The sequence below is a fragment of the Amyelois transitella genome, chromosome 14, assembly GCF_032362555.1.
Source record: "Amyelois transitella isolate CPQ chromosome 14, ilAmyTran1.1, whole genome shotgun sequence".
Classification (NCBI taxonomy): domain Eukaryota; kingdom Metazoa; phylum Arthropoda; class Insecta; order Lepidoptera; family Pyralidae; genus Amyelois; species Amyelois transitella.
In genome coordinates, this window is record NC_083517.1 from 5044662 (window position 1) to 5062926 (window position 18265).

The 18265-nt window shown below is 37.6% G+C and overlaps 2 protein-coding genes across 2 annotated transcripts; one reads left to right on the forward strand and one right to left on the reverse strand.

Moving 5' to 3' along the window:
* Positions 1 to 408: 408 nt before the first annotated feature.
* On the reverse strand, positions 409 to 1923 carry LOC106135402 (coiled-coil domain-containing protein 97). The gene has a single exon (XM_013335690.2). It carries the CDS (start codon positions 1462 to 1464, stop codon positions 424 to 426), a length of 1041 nt encoding a protein of 346 aa, XP_013191144.2. The 5' UTR covers positions 1465 to 1923; the 3' UTR covers positions 409 to 423.
* A 1451-nt stretch (positions 1924 to 3374) lies between these two features.
* LOC106135400 (uncharacterized) lies at positions 3375 to 18261 on the forward strand. Its single transcript, XM_060947823.1, has 22 exons — positions 3375 to 4225; positions 4599 to 4716; positions 5448 to 5603; positions 6026 to 6275; positions 6954 to 7218; positions 7553 to 7790; positions 8056 to 8204; positions 8980 to 9099; positions 9175 to 9556; positions 9855 to 9977; positions 10648 to 10761; positions 11170 to 11349; positions 11655 to 11788; positions 12318 to 12851; positions 13203 to 13335; positions 13629 to 13802; positions 14022 to 14357; positions 14600 to 14727; positions 15253 to 15344; positions 15706 to 15903; positions 16045 to 16276; positions 16469 to 18261. Exons 1-22 carry the CDS (start codon positions 3611 to 3613, stop codon positions 16709 to 16711), a joined length of 4914 nt encoding a protein of 1637 aa, XP_060803806.1. The 5' UTR covers positions 3375 to 3610; the 3' UTR covers positions 16712 to 18261.
* The last annotated feature ends 4 nt before the right edge of the window (positions 18262 to 18265 follow it).

Genomic DNA, 18265 nt, shown 5'->3' on the forward strand with positions numbered 1-18265 from the left:
ATGTGAAAGATATTACAAGGAACACCTCGAAAATCAACACTATAAGCTCTGATATTTATGTATTTTACGGCATATCCCTGGTATTTATAATCCGATTTGAAAATTTATTTTTGCATTTAAAAGCATAGTGTCCGATTAGTCTCATAGAGTTCTTATTAACCGACTTCAATAAAAGGAGGAGGTTTTTATTTTTTTAAGTATGTTACGCATATCTCCAACAATTCGATTAGAAAATTTTTTTTTGCATTCAAGAGTTGAGTATTGGTACCTAACCTACCTTAATCAATTTTTGGTGTTGATGTCCATTAAAATAAAATAAAAAATAATACCAAAGCAATAAAAAACTAAATTCATCTGTCAATTGCTGATAGATTGAACACAATATACATAAAAAGAGTAGGGTTCTTATAAACAAGGATTTTATTAAAACACCATGTAGAATTTATTTTTCAATTTATTCATAATATGAATCATGAATTCATCAAGTGGATCTTCAGTGCTAGGGTCACAGTTATTGGAATTTTTTCTGCCATATTCTTGTATTAATTTCATGTGCTCTTCTAGATTTTGAACATCATTTGACTCAGAATCAAAGTACCGATCTTCTGCATCTTGAGACACTTGCTTTAAATCATCATACTGCTCATTATTATCTACATTAGAGTAGTCAAAATCCACATCACTACCATCTAAAAAGCTATTGTACATTTCTTGTACAAACTCTTGACGTAGTAAATTTCTCTCAGGAACACTTATCAGAGCCTGTTTTCTTGGTTCTGGCATGTAAGTTGGTTTAACATCAGGAATTTCAAAGTCACCCCACTTCCCCTGATTATTTTTGGTCAAATTAGTTTTTGTGCCTTCCTCACTTTGTTCTTTGTAATTTTCTTCTAGCATCTGAACATTTTTGGTTTCCCTCATTTCATTTCTATCCACAGTTTCTAAAATCATACTCAGAAATGTTAGGTTTTCATTATCAACTCCATCACGTTCTCTTATTTCCTCATCACTTAAATATTGTCCAACTAGTTGTTCATACAGTAAAGGATTGCGATACATCATCTGTTTTTCACTAAAATAGTCTGTTTCACTTTGCATCTTTTGCAAAGCTTTAAATCTCCGATTCCGAATTCTCTTGTGACGAGATTCCTCAGAGTGGTATACCTTTAATTCTGACACATACTCTCGAAATCTGACAGAATCTTCAGGAGGATCTAATCTTTCAAAATAGCTGATGTGTTGTGGTGATAAATATTTTCCAAATTGCATCAGGAAATCTAAAGGTGAACGTTGATAAAGCTGATGCGCCATTCTAATTTTTTCAGCTGTTCTGACCTCATTTTCGTTAATTTGAGCATTTTTAAAAGATATTTGAGCACATCTTACTAAGTAATCAATTATATCATGGATAGGGTCAAAAGTTTCTTCATCTTTATAAACAGTTCCATCAGTATAAGTTTCCATGTGTCGAAGAAACAATACAGGGTACCTATTGAGCAGCAAGGATGGTAAGTAGGATGATAGACAGGAGTGGTAATAGTACCTTCACAGACTTTAGCGAATTCCTAATATTGGAAACTACTTCATAGACCAATAGAAATGGTAATGGCTTAGCGTTGGACCCGCTTAGAAAATGTATTAACCCCTTTTATATGAACGATGTACATATAAACATAATAATTATGTTGTTGTTGAAATGAGTGAATTGATAAAACGAAATTTTACTTAACTTACGCCACAAAATAAGGTACACAAAAATCGCTTAAATTTCTTTTTTTTTTCATCACTAACATAACACTACCTATTGTTTTCTTTAATCAATATTTATTTTTCCCTTTAACTCGCTCTCGTAATAATAAATTAAGAAATTTGTGAGTTACCATTCCCGTACCGTACGTACCGACTTTCAATAACTGAACTGAATTTGACATTGTGACTGTGACATTACCTTTTTTTTAACGTTTGTCTTTACGGAAAGGCAAAAGGAAGTAATACCTATAGAGCCACCACCTGTAGGGCGTGTGTAGCAGTAGCCGCTAATTTCGTGTGACCTTGGTCAGACCGACTGATTAAACGCGTATATATTTAATCGGACCATTGTAGCGTACCTGCGATCGATGATAAATGGTCATACGACTGCCAGTAGTGCTAACATCTCAAACAATCTCGCAAACTCGGACGCTATTTGATTACTTTGTTTTTAAGCAGTTTCGAGGATTATTCTTCATAATTAGAGGTATCTGTTATATTAGGTAGCAGAATTAAGGCCTCCGTGGCGCAGCGGTAGTACGCTTGTCTGTGACGCCGGAGGTCACGGGTTCGAATCTCGGCCAGGGCATGATGAGCAACGAACTTTTCCTGATTGCCCCGGGTTTTGTTCATCTATCTAAGTATTTATTATAAAATATAGTATCGTTAAGTAGTCTCGAACTAAATTCGGGGCTAACTCAATTTGTGTAATTTGTCCCATATATATTTATTTGTTTAATTTGTTTAATTGTTTAATAGTCATAAGCTTGCGTAAACGTTACTATTATTTAAATGGCGTCTTTTAAATTAAACTGTAGACTTCTATAAAATGATTTATGGATCATAAATTGATGACATACCTAAGATGTCTCTGCCCCATCCTAAAATGGAATTGTGTAAAAGTCACAACTAAGACTCAACGAAATTTTATTAAATATAATTGATAACTTTTGAAAATATAATAAACCACTGCTTTCAATCAATATCCATCATGTTTGAGGTTAAACTTCTAAAACCTTCTTCTAGGTGTAACAAATACTTTTCTGGGAACCGCATCAAAATCGGTTCAACGAAATGCGAGATAATCGCGGACTAACATCCATAGATACATAGAGGTCAAACTAAGAACCACCTTTTTTTGAAGGTGTTTACGTTTAGTCAGCACACCGTCCGTACCAACGATTTCGCAACTAACCCTCCACAAAATTTTCATATGATAAATATCAATAGCAGTTTTAAATAATATATTAGCGCACATAATTTAAGCAAAAACAATAGCAACACATAATCTATGTAATTTTATATCTCGTGTTTATCATTCTGGATGTTTTCTGTGTACATAATTAAATAAATAAAAGTGTAATTGACTAAAGCATACGATCAAAAATACTTTTGACTGATTTTGCTAGTCATAGTCGACAATAGTTTTGACTGCAACACTATTATGCTATAACTATATTTATTCAAATCAAAATGAGAGCAATTCAGACCCGTGATTTTTAACTTGTGGACAGCGGCTACCTACTTAGTGTTTAAAATTCTTGGCTGCAGAAGGCAAGCAATTGTGAATGTCAATGTGACATGATTGTCACTGTCATACGCTTAATTTTGTTCTTGCTCAACCTCAATATACCAAATAACCTCTTACTCTCGTCAATGAAAATAAAAATATGACTTTATTGCTAGTACCTACTAATAATATAAGTTTTTATTGCTGAAAGCATTGACGGCTTAGAGCTTAAGTGTCTACCGTTGCAAATCATAAATTCAAACATACCTACTGAAAATTTTTAGCTGTAATGTCGCAAAGAGATTTGGCTGAATTCTAAGGATTCTTGTCTTCATTCGCTTTGTGCTATCTATGGGTTCACTAATGACAAATTTTCCTTGGAAATGGGAGGATATATGTGGACCTGAAGGATTACAACCATGGAACGAAGAATCGAAAGATTTTGGGCGGTGTTTTCAGGAACTTTTTTTGCAAATACCAGTATTGTTTTTATTAGCTACTATATCTGGATTTTATATTGGATATCGAAGAGATTGGGTGGTTCGAGAAAAGACTCAAGAACGTGCTATAGTATTACGCAGTTTTGTCGCTCTGGCATTAGCTTTCATTCCCATTGTTGAACTTTATATGTTTATAACTGAAAAAGATTTTGTTTTATACCCTGTTGAATATTTTGTTGCTGGAACGTCATGCTTATCATGGCTGGTGCATTTCGGATATGTTCTTGCCTTGAAACATCGCCTTGGTCTGAGTTCCCGAGGCCCGACAGTGATGATTATATTGTGGAGTTTGGCGGCAATTCTAAATATCATAGCCTTACGTACCAATGTGCTGACTATGACATCAATGAATTTCAATATTGCTTTACTCTGTTTCCATTCTGTCTATCTAATAACATTGTTACCTTCAAGTGATTCAAGGCCTACATACTATTCACCATGTCTTGTTGGCAGTCAACACTCACATGTAAGTATTTTGTATTTTTATAATTATGTATGATCAAGATTTCATCATTGGACAAGATTCAGATTTTGTTTGAGAGTGCTTGTTGTAATTCCCAACTTCTTTGGATAGATTTTGAAAGACAGATGAGACTTTACAGAAAATTACAGATCTGTTTGAGCAATTCTTCTAATGGAAAGTAATGCAAAAAGTCTTATTTTTTTGTACAATTTATTTAGTTCTAGGTTTAGCATACAGGTTAAGTTTAATTGGCATTTATAATTTTCCACACAAAGAGAAAAAGTTGTATTTTGTTGCTAGTTATAGTCTGGTATTGTTTAAGTGGGCATGGTTAAATTAGTGTCACACAGACAATATATTAACAATAATTTTGCAGAGTGAGTATACTCCCCTCCTTCCACATATGGATGAAGGTATCCTAGGAACGGCACTGCAAGGTGCTGGCTGCTTTTCCCAAACCACCTTTTCATGGGTTTATCCACTACTTTTGAAAGGTAATAACAATTTATAAATAACTATTACTAGTTGCTAGAGCTTTTATCTTGTAGGAAACATATATTCAGTAGATACATACATACATATGGTCACGTCTATATCCCTTGTGGGGCAGACAGAGCCAATAGTCTTGAAAAGACTGAATGGCCACGTTCAACTATTTGGCTTAATGATCAAATTGAGATTTGAATAGTGACAGGTTGCTAGCCCATCACCTAAAAAAGAACCCAAAGTTTGTTAGCCTATCCTTAGTCGCCTTTAGATGGAGTGGTCCTATTCTTTTTTCTATTGGTGCCGGGAACCACACCGCACCGATAGAATTCAGTAGATTTCATCCAAAATAAGGGGTACCCTATGGCTTGTAGTAGCAGTATTAAGTAGAATATGAATTTGAATGGTCATAAAGTCTGTCATAATATGTTTTTTCCCCATTTAATATTGTCTCCAGAAAAGATATGTCTTGTATATATGTATATAAAATTCACATATACATGACACATCGTTTTCTGGAGTTGTAGGCAGAACTTGCCATAATCCCCGCATACAAGTTTGTTGTTTGGATACTTCTAGCTTATATTTAATTTATTTTGTCTAATTAACAGACCAATAGCAACATGGGCTTATTATAACTACAATTGAGTATTTATTTAACTTTTGAGTCATATGTTTGTGGTCGCGCATCCGAACCAACTGACCGTATGCTACTGTACTGTGTGTTTCTTACTTGTAGGCTGGGAAAATAAATTGCGCGACCCTGAAGAGCTTTTTGACATCCCTGGAAAATATAGATGTTCTTATGTTGGAGCAAAGATGGATAAAGCTTTAGTAGGCAATATAGACCATTATCAATTCACAGAAGTTCCCCATGAACCCTTTATAGCATCTGGTAATTATTGAGTTTTTTTTACCATGAGTTATCCTGCTGCAAATTTAAAAAAAAAATCCAATGTGTTTAAAAGATTTCAATACCTAAGAGTGGAACATTAAATCTTTAATAGCTTTATCATATTAGCATGAAGTTTTAAATAAAGAAAGACAGTGAGATTGAATTTTTATCATAAAACAGTGGAATGCAAATTATACCATATTGTACTTGAATCTGGTACTATGTACTTGTATGAAGAGAGTTATGAATGTGGACGAAGCGAAAGAAGTATGCAGAGATCGTGGCAAGTGGAAAGAGGTAGTCTCTGCCTACCCCTCCGGGAAAGAGGCGTGATTTTATGTATGTATGTATGTATGTATCTGGTACTATTCAGAATTTTATAGGGTATGAGGAAACTTGTCTATGAGTTTAGTTTATTCCAGGTTATGGCTCGGTGGGCCAGACAGCACCTCAAGCGTCTACCCCGGTGACGCCTACATCCCGGGTGTTGGTGCGACCGATTCGACGGCAGAATGTGACGTTGCTACGAGCTTTGCACACCTGTTTTGGGTTGCAGTTCTATAGCATCGGCATTTTGAAACTAGTGTCCGACATGGCAGGATTTGCTGGGCCCTTGCTGCTCAATTATTTGATTGCCTTCGTTGACGACGAAAGCATTGATGCACATTTAGGGTAATTGCTTTTATTAAACAATTTTCTTTTGTACAATAACGAAAAAGGATTTTTCGAAAACAGGAGTAACTTCCACAAAAAATACCAACAAATGTATATTTCTGTTCTATCTATTGATATTGAAATGCGTAACCTAAATTAAGTGTTAAAGTAGGTAATATTATCGACTAAACATAGCAATTTTTGGCGGTAATTGTTTTAGGTACATGTGTAAACCGGCCACTTACTTTTTCGCATTAATAGCCCTTTAATGAAAATGATGACCATAGGTTTTGTTTTATTTACGGTTTCTTATTATTAATTAATCACAACTAACGAATGCTTTCATTTATAATATACTAGCTGTGCCCACGACTTCGTCCGCGTGGAATAGTTATTTTGGGCATCATTGAAGCCCTCAATGATGAATAATTTTCCCCGTTTTTTTCACATCTTCCATTATTTCTTTGCTCCTTATAGTTGCAGCGTGATTTTATATTTTAATTTTTCAATTAGAACCAGTAGTTCCTGAGATTAGCGCGTTCAAACAGCAAAACAGCGTATAGATGTGGCATAGTTTGATTCTACAAATTATGAGCAGTCCCTTTGTACCATGTGTTATATTTTAAAGATTATGATTGAGTCAGTTTAAACCTACCATGACAAATGAACATTAATTAATATTTATTTAAATTTCAGATATTTATACGCGTCAGGTCTATTAGCGGCAACGCTCGTATCTGCCTTCTTTAATGTCCACTTCAACTGGTTGATGTCTCTAGTAGGCCTGAAGATGCGAGGTGCTATTGTCGCCACCATACTCCGAAAGACTCTTAGCGTCACTTCTACAGAACTCTCGAAGTCTTTTACAATCGGCGAAGTCACCAATTTTATGTCCACTGACACGGACAGGATTGTTAACTCGTGCCCTAGTTTTCATGCCTTATGGAGCATACCACTTCAGGTAGCTATTTCAGTTGATTACTTGTATATTATAATAGTCCACTTTTAACGCATTTTTTTATAATATACTATATTTATGAAAACCGAACAGAAATATTAGTGAAATATATGTTACAACTACACTGCTTAGCTTTTATTTTGTACAATTTTTTATTGTTTTTGACGTTTGTACAGGTATTGTGGTTATACGGAATTGTGTGTGCTGGCAAATAAATGGTATCATTTCGCTTTAACCTTGTTCGTCAATCAGTTAAAACGGTCAAAAGTCAAATAAAAATTTGCTTTCTTCTTAAAATATCATTTCCTCCGTTTTATAAATAAAAAAAATCTTCCAGCTAGTCATCACATTGTTCCTACTTTACCATCAAGTGGGAATATCTTTTCTCGCCGGCGTTGGTTTCTCCGTAGTACTGATTCCCATCAATAAAGTAATCGCCAACAAAATAGGCCAGTTGAGCACAGAAATGATGCGACATAAAGACGCCCGCGTCGCGCTTATGAGCGACCTGCTCAAGGGTATTAGGACCATCAAAATGCATGTTTGGGAGGACTACTTTATAAATAAAGTGAATGGTGAGTAAGTTTAAAATAGTACAAGTATGTTTTATGACTTCAATGAAAATTTACTACTGTTTTATGGGTGAAATCAAAATTTAATTGTGTAGTGAATTTTTATTTTAGTCAATGATTTATTTTAACTTTTACCTATGTATAAGTAGTATATACCATTTACACATTTAGACAGTAAACACAAAAAGTAGTAACATTTAATTTATATTATTATATTGCAGTCATTTTACAGATATTTTGCTACTATACGTGTTTTCTTTTTCGTTAGAGGCGCGCAGTCGAGAATTACGCTACCTGCGCGGGCGCAAGTACTTAGACGCGATCTGCGTGGTGCTGTGGGCCACCACGCCCGTGCTCGTAGCGGCGCTCACGCTGGGCACGCACGCGATGAGGGGGCAGCCACTCGATGCGCCCACTGTACGTATTGATCCTTTAAGACATACATACATACATATAATCACGTCTATATCCCTTGCGGGGAGACAGAGCCTACAGTCTTGTAAAGACTGATAGGCCACGTTCAGCTATTTGGCTTTAAGATAGTATTGAGATTCAAATAGTGACAGGTTGCTAGCCCATCGCCTAAAAGAAGAATCCCAAGTTTAAAGCCTACCCCTTAGTCGGCTTTTACGACATCCATGGGAAAGAGATGGAGTGGTCATATTCTTTTTTCTATTGGTGCCGGGAACCGGCATCCTTTAAGACAAATGTATTTATATAACTACGATGATCACGTTTTTATCCCTTACGGAGTGGACAGAACCAATATGTCTCGCCAAGACTGAAAGGCTGCTTGCTTCAGTTGTATGGCTTAATGATGGAATTGAGTTTCAAATAGTGATGGATTGCTAGCTCATCATCTAAAAGAAGAATCCCAAGTTTATTAGCCTATCCATTAGTCGCCTTTTACGATATCCATGGAAAAGAGACCACACGACATGTCTAATGTATTTATATGTTAAAATCATAGAAAACAGAATAAGACAATAAAAATACAATATTGGTGGTGAGTTATTTGTTTGAGAATATTTAGTTTTATTTAAAATTAATATTGGTATTAATCTATTTACGTTCTTATTTTGCAAAGGTTGCAAGTGGCCACTTCAAAACAACTTATACAAGTTTGCATATTCGATTGTAATGTGTTTTATTGTAAATGACCTTGAAGTATTTTTTTTAATATGTTTTTCAGGTATTTACTACCATAGCTTTAATCAATATGTTAATCGCGCCACTGAATGCCTTCCCTTGGGTGCTAAATGGGCTCACAGAAGCCTGGGTCTCCATAAAAAGAATTCAGAAGTATCTTGACGTAAGTATATACATACTGCAATTCCTAGGCCTGTAATTCTTTTAAAAGGGAAAAAATTAAAATATATCTTTCCAGCTACCCGATATGGACTCAGAAAGATACTATGACAGACTAAATACAAATGAAGACGAAGACAAGATGATTATATTAAAAAACGCGACGTTCGCGTGGTCCAAACCCAGCATTGTCAAAAGACCGTTTCCAAAATCAAAAAAGAATAAAGGGAAATCTAAGAAGTCCGCAGCGAGTATACATGGGCAAGAGTCTTCGTCATCAAGCGATATTATTCAACAGGAAGAGCTGTTTTCGCTTCAAGATATAAATTTAGAAATCGGGAGGGAACAATTGATAGGAGTTGCGGGTAGCGTCGGCAGTGGGAAAACCTCGCTTTTATTGGCTATAATCGGCGAGATGAACAAAGAATACGGGGATATTCAGATACCGGAAAGCTTGAACAGTAAGCTTATTTTGATTTATTCAAAAATATTTTTACAGACATGCAAAATACATGCTAAATTTGTCAATTTTTGAGAAGATAAATAGTTTCAGAGACCAAGTACAGTCACCTGCGGAGAACCTTTACCTTCTTAAAGTTTTGGTTTGTCGTGTTTCTCTGCAGGCGTCCGTACATTCCCTGTAAATACATACATTTACGACCATATACATATATTTTCAGATAAAGTTTGATAAAGTGTTTACTTCGATATGAAAAAAAGTCAGGTTCGACCCCTACAAAATATTTGTTTGTGTGCCAGGTTTCGGCTACGTGCCTCAGACACCGTGGCTGACTCGCGGCACCATTCGGGACAATATTCTCTTTGGAAAACCCTATGACGAGGCTAAATTCAAAGTTGTCGTCGACGCCTGCGCACTTACTGGTACGCTGTTTTTTATTCTTTTCTCTCTTTTCGTAATACCTACTGATACTTTGATAGATCTTATAAGGCTTAATAATAGAAATTATTACATAAGATTCGGTCGTCCACTCTGTGATGACATGTCGCGAGGCGGTGTATCATCATCCCCGTGGACTAAAAGGGTTTGAGTCACGACACAAAAAACCCCAATGATCTAAGTCCAAACGTCGAGAGTCACCAATTTTATGTCCACTGATACGGACAGGATTGTTAACTCGTGGCCTAGTTTTCATCACTTTAGGTAGCTATTACAGTTGATTACAAACTTATGTATTATAAAAGTCCACATTTAACGCATTTTTTTTTATAATGAACTATGTTTATGAAAACCGAACAGAAATATGAGCGAAATATATGTAACAACTACACTGCTTAGCTTTTATTTTGTATTATTTTTTTCTTGGTTTTGACGTTTGTACAGGTATTGTGATTATACGGAATCGTATGTGCTGGCAAATAAATGGTATTATTTCGCTTTAATCTTGCCACCGTGCCCCGCGTTCGTCAAACAGTTAAAACGGTCAACAGTCAAAAAAAAATTTGCTTTCTTCTTAAAATAACATTTCCTAACATATTTGCTGACATGTTAAACGTCATTAGAACAATAATACGAGTGAGATCCCTACTGCAGAGGACCTGAACGTTTTGGGCTGGAACGCATTCGTGGGCGAGGGCGGCTGCACGCTCAGCGGCGGACAGCGCGCGCGCATCGCGCTCGCACGCGCCGTCTACCAGGACAAGAAGGGTATGTGCCAGTATTTAGTTATTGCTGAAGGCACGCGGGTGTGATACGAAGGAAGATAACGGGATGCTTAAACGGTGCACAAACCAGCTGAATGAAATATACAAGGCGAGTGTTGACCTTCTCCTTAATCGTACCTTGATTAAATCGTGAGATAGTTTGGTTCAGTCAAAGACTAATGAGCACTTCTTTGCTTCAGATGAAGCAAAGAAGTGTAGTGATCGTGCTAGGAAAGATGAAAACTCCACACCTGGTAAAGTAGCGTGTAGTAGGTACGTTGTATCACTTAATGTTCATCAGTCACCTTTCCTTAACGCCTGTAGCACCGGACAGAAGCCACTCTTTCGCTTTCATTCCATATTCTATGTAATTAATAGAATATTTTAATGAGCCGTCTCTTTAATCGTGCAGTGTACCTCCTGGACGACGTGCTGTCGGGGCTGGACGGGGAGGTGGCGGCGCACGTGCTGCAGCGCTGCATCCTGGGGCTGCTGCGGCACAGCACGCGCGTGCTGGTGTCGCACTCGGCCCGCCAGCTGGCGCGCGCGCACCACGTCGTGCTGCTGCGCGCCGGCCAAGTGCTGCGGCAGGGTCAGTGCGAGACATGCCGCCTCTAGATCTCTGCTTGATGATGTCTAAGCGTATAGCAAGCAGCGTGCTCGACCGTTACGAAACTGATATTTTATGTGCTGTGGCTGCCTAAACAGGTGAAGCTATTTCTCAAACGTACTGGTCGTGGTTTCGCACATTGCCTGTTAACCATTCAACAAAAACTTGACTATGATTCTGAGCATCCATTTAGACGATTGTTTTCGTGTGAAAGTTCCCAATCGTTTAAATAAATGCTCAAAACTGATCTAGCAACTTCTAAGCTTATTTACAACAACATAATACAGGACCCCCAGACATGGTATTGCACGACGTGGAAGACATACTCCCGAGCGAGACGGAGAGCATCGGCGAGGAGCCCCCGCCACCCTGTCTGGATAATAAGGAGGATACCGTCAGCAGAAATAGTCTGGATGACGACGTAAGTACTGATTGTCCATACGTCCTTATCCATATTTTCATATTATAACTAACTAGCGACCCGCCCCGGCTTCGCACGGGTGCAAAATTCGGAAAAAATTATACATAAAAACCTTCCTCTTGAATCACTCTACCTGTTACAAAAAACCGCATCAAAATCCGTTGCGTAATTTTAAAGCTTTAAGCATACAGACAAACAGACTAAAATAGCGACTTTGTTTTATACTATGTAGTGATGTGCTTTCATGGTTTTCTGGTAGCGAAAAAAAACTTCGTGTGTACCAGCTGCTTTCTTTACCGTGAAGATTGTAAACATCAGTCAAGGGATATACAGCTAGCTACAAAGCTTAACGTGGCGAATACCAAATAAATGGCGCGAATTCATGCAAATTTAAAAAAAGCAGGCGTGTACTGTTTTATCGACTGAATTCAATCAAGACAGAATTAACCGGGATATTTTTCTTTCTCAAGTGACAAATCTAATTTGTACAGCAGTTTATTTTAAATATTACAACATTTATTTATTTCAGGAAGCGATGTCTCAAGGAACCGTCGGCTGGTGGGTGATTGGATTATACTTACGATCGGTTGGAGCATTCCTCTCTCTCATTATCTTGTTGTCTTTATTACTCATGCAAGTTTCACAAAACTTCACATTCGTCTGGTTAACCTTCTGGCTGAGAAGCAGAAAGAATACAACTACCGTCACTAATAATTTGGAATTTAGTGATGTGCATGAGAATAACACCTTACTGGATCATGCATTTATTGGTGTCGATGGTTTAATACACAAAATTGTGAATGCCTCTATATCTCTGATTAATGGCGACGATATACTCTCTCAAAATTCAAATATTAATACAACAAGTGTAATTAGAAATGAGATGGAACCACTTGGTCTGAACGCAACACCGATATACAATGACAACTTTTATTTAGAGATGTATTTCGTACTGGCAGCCTTGAACCTAGTATTCACTATAATGAGAGCGTTTCTGTTTGCGTATGGGGGAGTAGAAGCTGCCACGAAGATACACAAAGTTTTATTGAAAGTTATTGTAAGGGTATGTATTTGTTAGAAATTTTTGAATTTATCTCTGGAATGTTATTATTGTTATTTTATGCATGAATATATTGTATATATTTTATCATACGTGCAAGTATATTATTATCATATACTGATATTATTCTGTATGTTAAACGGTTCCATGTTTTAAGTATTTATTGCACAAAAAATTGATAATGCTAGGCTTTCCTCAGTCAATACATATATTGTTGGAAATAGCTAAATAGTCCGCCATAGTCAACATTAATTAGGTTTTAGGCATGGTTTAATTTATATGGTGGTTATAAGTGGTTCTTTATAAACTAAGTTATTGCGTTACGCTTACGTATAAACTATTTTGTTATTTCAGGCGAAAGTGAAATTTTTCGACATGACGCCGCTCGGGCGCATTCTTAACAGGTTTTCGTCGGACACGTACACTGTGGACGATTCCTTACCTTTCATACTCAACATATTGCTTGCTCAAGTTTTCTCATTGATTGGTAAGTATTACAATAATTCTGCCTATTATAGTATATTGTAGCAAAAAAGCACACTATTAGAAATAAAAATGTTATATTTTAGACTTACCTTACTTGTCAGTTGTTATCGATATTGCATTAGATAGGCGTATTTTTTTAAAATACATATAGTCCTAAAATAAGTTATGCATGTTCATAATTTTAAAATTGTATTTTTTTATAAAAAAAGGCGGTCTTTGCAATTCTGTTAGTGAGTGTCGTCCATCTACATATATCCATATTGTGAAAATGAAACGAATGTATATTTTGTCTAGGCGCCATTGTAGTGACAGTATACGGTCTCCCGTGGCTCGTAGCGGCCATATTGCCCGTCGCGATCGTGTACTACCGCCTGCAGCGCCTCTACCGCCCTACTTCGAGGCAGCTCAAGCGGCTGCAGAGCGTCACTCTCTCCCCCGTGTATACACACTTCAACGACACTCTCGAAGGTAAATTGTTGAGGGTATACGTACATTTGTGTACGTTGTACTAATGCGTGATGGTCCCCTGGCTAAACCCACTTCAATGATATACTTTTAAAGAAGTTTGTTTGCGATCGTCTTGTTTTTTATACCTTGCAGTTAAATTCTTTATTTCAAAGCCTTTCTTAGCCATTCGGTGTAATGTCGCTTTCGTTAAAACTTAATAAAGTAAATTCAATTTGACAGGTCTAACGATAGTCCGAGCGATGGGTTCATCTCCCCGCTGGCTGGAGACGGGCGAGGAGTTCGTGGAGAACTGGCAGCGGGCGGCGCTGTGCTCGGCCGGCGCGCAGCAGTGGCTGGCGCTGCGACTGCAGGCCACCGCTGCGGCCGTCGTGGCCGCCAGCGCCGCCGTCGCGGTGCTGCAGCGCGGCGCGCACCTACAGGACGCAGGTATACCGCTCTGCTGTGAGACCTGGCAGCAGTGGCTGGCGCTGCGACTGCAGGCCACCGCTGCGGCCGTCGTGGCCGCCAGCGCCGCCGTCGCGGTGCTGCAGCGCGGCGCGCACCTACAGGACGCAGGTATACCGCTCTGCTGTGAGACCTGGCAGCAGTGGCTGGCGCTGCGACTGCAGGCCACCGCTGCGGCATATTTCATGTAAACGAACCAACAAATAGGCATTTTTTCGTAACATAAAGGTCATCTATAAAAAACTCTTCTAAAAATCCCAGATCTGTCTTTTATTACAAAGAACTTGAAAGGTTTTTTTTTATTTTCGATTTTCTTTTTTTAAATTTACTCGCTAATACATATTTACGCACAGGTCTTGTGGGGCTCGCGATATCATACGCGTTGTCAATGACGTCGATGTTGAGCAACGTGCTCAGCGCCTTCACTGAAACAGAACGAGAGATGATCGCCGTGGAGCGAGTCGGGGAGTACATAACACAGGTATATAAGAGTACCCCGTCCTAACAATCGCTCCCGCGGAAGTTTCGGGGGATCCGCTCTTAGTGCAGATGATGGAAGCTACATTGCCAAATCACTAGAATCAATAGTTTGTGCTCTGCGTTGATATATTAGGCGTGTCATCTTACCTAAATAAGTATAATGTATTAACTACATTTAGAAGATGAGTGATTTTCAACTTAAGTAACTAATGTAACTTGTCTAAGTCTCATACCTTGTCATTACATTTTATATGTACTGCGCCAATTTTTATTTTTATTTCCTCCCACTCTAAGGTTGACTGGAAGAGATTGCTTTAGCGCCTTTGTACCTCATCAACTGTGTTTTTTTTTCTGTTTTTCTTTTTCTTATGGTGCAATAAAGAATCTATCTATCTTGTTATACATAAGCCCGCCTTTGTACTGTAGTACTGTTTTATCTTCGTAATGTATGGGGGTAGTTCTTTAGTGAACAATAAATAAAGCATTAACTTACATACTTACAATAAACAACTTTTGTAATACTCAGGTTGAATCTGAAAAGATGGACGGAGTCTCCCCGCCTTATGGTTGGCCTTCGCAAGGTGTGATAGAATTCGAAGATGTTTATGTTAAGTATAGGTATGAATGTTTTTATTACCTTCTGTGTTATTATTTATTTGTTTACAGAAAAAATTGAGAATCTAGCGAGACTTTAATAAATTACTTTCATCATCATGCTATGTCTCGGATTAGTTCTTTCTGAGGAGTTTGGGTCTACTAAGATTCTGGATTGGATAATTTAATAACGGAAATGCCTGCCATGTCTTTTTGGCTTTACTTCTCCAAAACCAGGATTAAAGCTAAAAAAGGGCCAGATTGGTCTCATACTGGATTGACAAAAAAAGTAAAAATAACCAGTTGTCTTATTGAAAGGAAAACCTAACCTAAGAAAGGAAAGAGGTGGAGTGGTCTTAATATACATACATTTATATATTCACAGCGAATCGCCCAACGCAAACATGGCGTTGCAAGGCGTTACGTTCTCAAGTTGGCCGGGCGAGCGGCTGGCTGTGGTGGGGCGCACTGGAGCGGGCAAGAGCTCACTGTTGTCGGCCACCCTGCTCCTCGTGCCTGTTCACACTGGCCGCGTGCGCGTCGACGGCGTTGATGTTAACACGCTGCAGCTGCAAGCACTCAGGTACATTCATATCTTATCCCTTTGGGGGAAGACAAAACTTGTAGTCTCAAAAATTTATAGCCACTTTAATTAAATGGTTTGATGTTTGAATTAAGCGCTAAGGTAATGTTTATTTGATCCTCACAATTCGTATTTTAACAGATCTCGCATCGGCGTGATACCTCAAGAGCCGTTCATATTCGGCGGCAGTATCCGTGAGAACGTGGACCCGCTTCGCTTGCACGCGGATCCTGATGTGTGGCGCGCGATAGACAGCTGCGGGGCGAGGGAGATAGTGCGCGCGCGCGGGGGACTGGCTGCGGACGCGAGGGGCGTGGGGAGGGGGGGAGGGCAGCTGCTGTGTCTGGCGAGAGCCGTGCTGCAGCGACCTAAGGTTAGTTGCAACTTTATAGAAAAGGTGTAATGCGGGCGCACGGGGGCTTCGCTGCGGAGATGGAGACGAGCACAACACTTTGCTGACCGAACTGATGTTTACTAATGTAAATGCCAAATGAAACAGTTGTAGGTGCTATAAAAAGCTATTTCCTCTTTCATAATCTAATTGATGATTTTTTTATGTGACCAGATTCTTTTAGTAGACGAGTGCACTGCCAATTTGGACCAGGAGACTGAGCGTTTAATCCTAGACACGCTTCGAAGCGCGTTCGGCGGCTGCACGGTTGTGTTCGTAGCACATCGTCTCACCGGCGTATTGGAGTCATCGCGAGTACTCTGCCTCTCGCAAGGGAAGGTCATTGACCTCCGACCGCCTGACCAAGCGCTTGCTGACCCAACCTCATATCTATACGGCTTGATCAATAACACCTAGTGATGTAAAGTTGCTCTCATAGATATTCTAATCAAAGAAACAAAAAACGTGCGATTTTTTCGTTGTGGCAATGAAAGGTAAAGTTCTGCACCAGTTCAATGATATAAATAGTTTTAGTAGTTGTTTTCTTTGCTGTATCTTGTCACTAGGCGAATAAACTTCGTTTGTTCCATTCCATACACGCCAAGTTATACCTAAGAATGTTGTTTGTTCCGCATCAAATATGTGCCGAATAAAAAATCATGAGGCTTATCCATTTAAACTTTTTGTGGTGATATTATTGTATTATTTTGTCGTCCAGTGTATATGTGTAGTTATTTTTCTGTTCTTTTTCCTAATTCTCCATGGAAACACGTTTCCCTCTTATTTCTTTTAAATTATTATTAAAATATACTTACGATAGCAATAAAAAATTGTCTCTTCCAGTTATTATAAAGATTGCATGTCATATTGACTGAAATACACTAGGAGACTGTATATAATATGCTATGCAAGATAAGTTTAGTAGTACGTCTTTAAATGACAAATTAATATTGATTCGTTGTTTAATGAGTGAATTTTATTTTAAGTAATAAGTTGTTGATAAGAGAGTTCAGACTGATCAAAAGGTCTAGTCGCTGCTAGAGTACTACAGTCTATTGTTTTCCTTGTTTAAAATTTTATCTATTGACAAGACGCTATGCATTCCAGAAGTCAATATCTTGTAAGTAGCTGTAATTATTCGATTTTGTAGTATTACGATCTCCGAATCGTTGAATTAAAATAACCAATTTGTAAAAACATATTAAGCAAGAGCCTTTTATGGTATTGTTAGAAATATATATTAATATTGCGTTGATTAATAGCATTGTACGAGAGTTGCTAATTTACAATTTGTGCTACTTGTGGTTTTCTCAGTGACACCGTAAAGAACATTAAAAACTTTATGACTACAACTTTTTACGAATCGGTCATTTGTTCAAGTTAAAAAAATACGTTTTCAGTATTGATCGGTTCACTCAGTTATTAGCAAACTTATGTATGTAGTTTGATGTGAATTAGAAGCATTTTTAAATATTTCACTTCATGACAATGAAGTTTACAACGATAAGAAATCAGTAAATTTCAAATAACTCTGCAATGGTGAAACCCTGTGATGGTTTATTCGACCAGTTCAAACTTGTAGGAAACCTTTTTTGTGAAAAGCTTGTTAAAAGAGGTTTATATTTAATCTACTAGCAACTAGGTAATTAATAAAAGATTTCTAACGCAGCATTATGAACTATATGTAACTTTTTTATCATGAACTCCGAGATGAAGTTCAAAGAGTGACTTTACATAAATTTAATTTTCTTGTAAATAAATTATATTATGTATATTGCTAATGAATTAGAAATAAACCTCTATTAGTATAAAATAAAAAGAAAACTTGTGATATGAGCCTGTATTTTAATATAAATATTTTGAATAAAATACATATAATAAAATGCTCGTTTCATTAGCTCATAGACGAGAGTAGTATTTATTAAGAAGAGTCATAGACAATTTCTTTATATCGTTATAATTTTGATGAGG

Bases quoted from the DNA above. Each gene is read 5' to 3' on its own strand.
- LOC106135402 (XM_013335690.2), bottom strand. From the start codon at position 1,464: ATGGAAACTTATACTGATGGAACTGTTTATAAAGATGAAGAAACTTTT.
- LOC106135400 (XM_060947823.1), top strand. From the start codon at position 3,611: ATGGGTTCACTAATGACAAATTTTCCTTGGAAATGGGAGGATATATGT. The intron at 9,100-9,174 runs GTAAGTATATAC...ATATCTTTCCAG, and splicing joins GAATTCAGAAGTATCTTGAC to CTACCCGATATGGACTCAGA. The intron at 13,336-13,628 runs GTAAGTATTACA...TATTTTGTCTAG, and splicing joins TCAAGTTTTCTCATTGATTG to GCGCCATTGTAGTGACAGTA.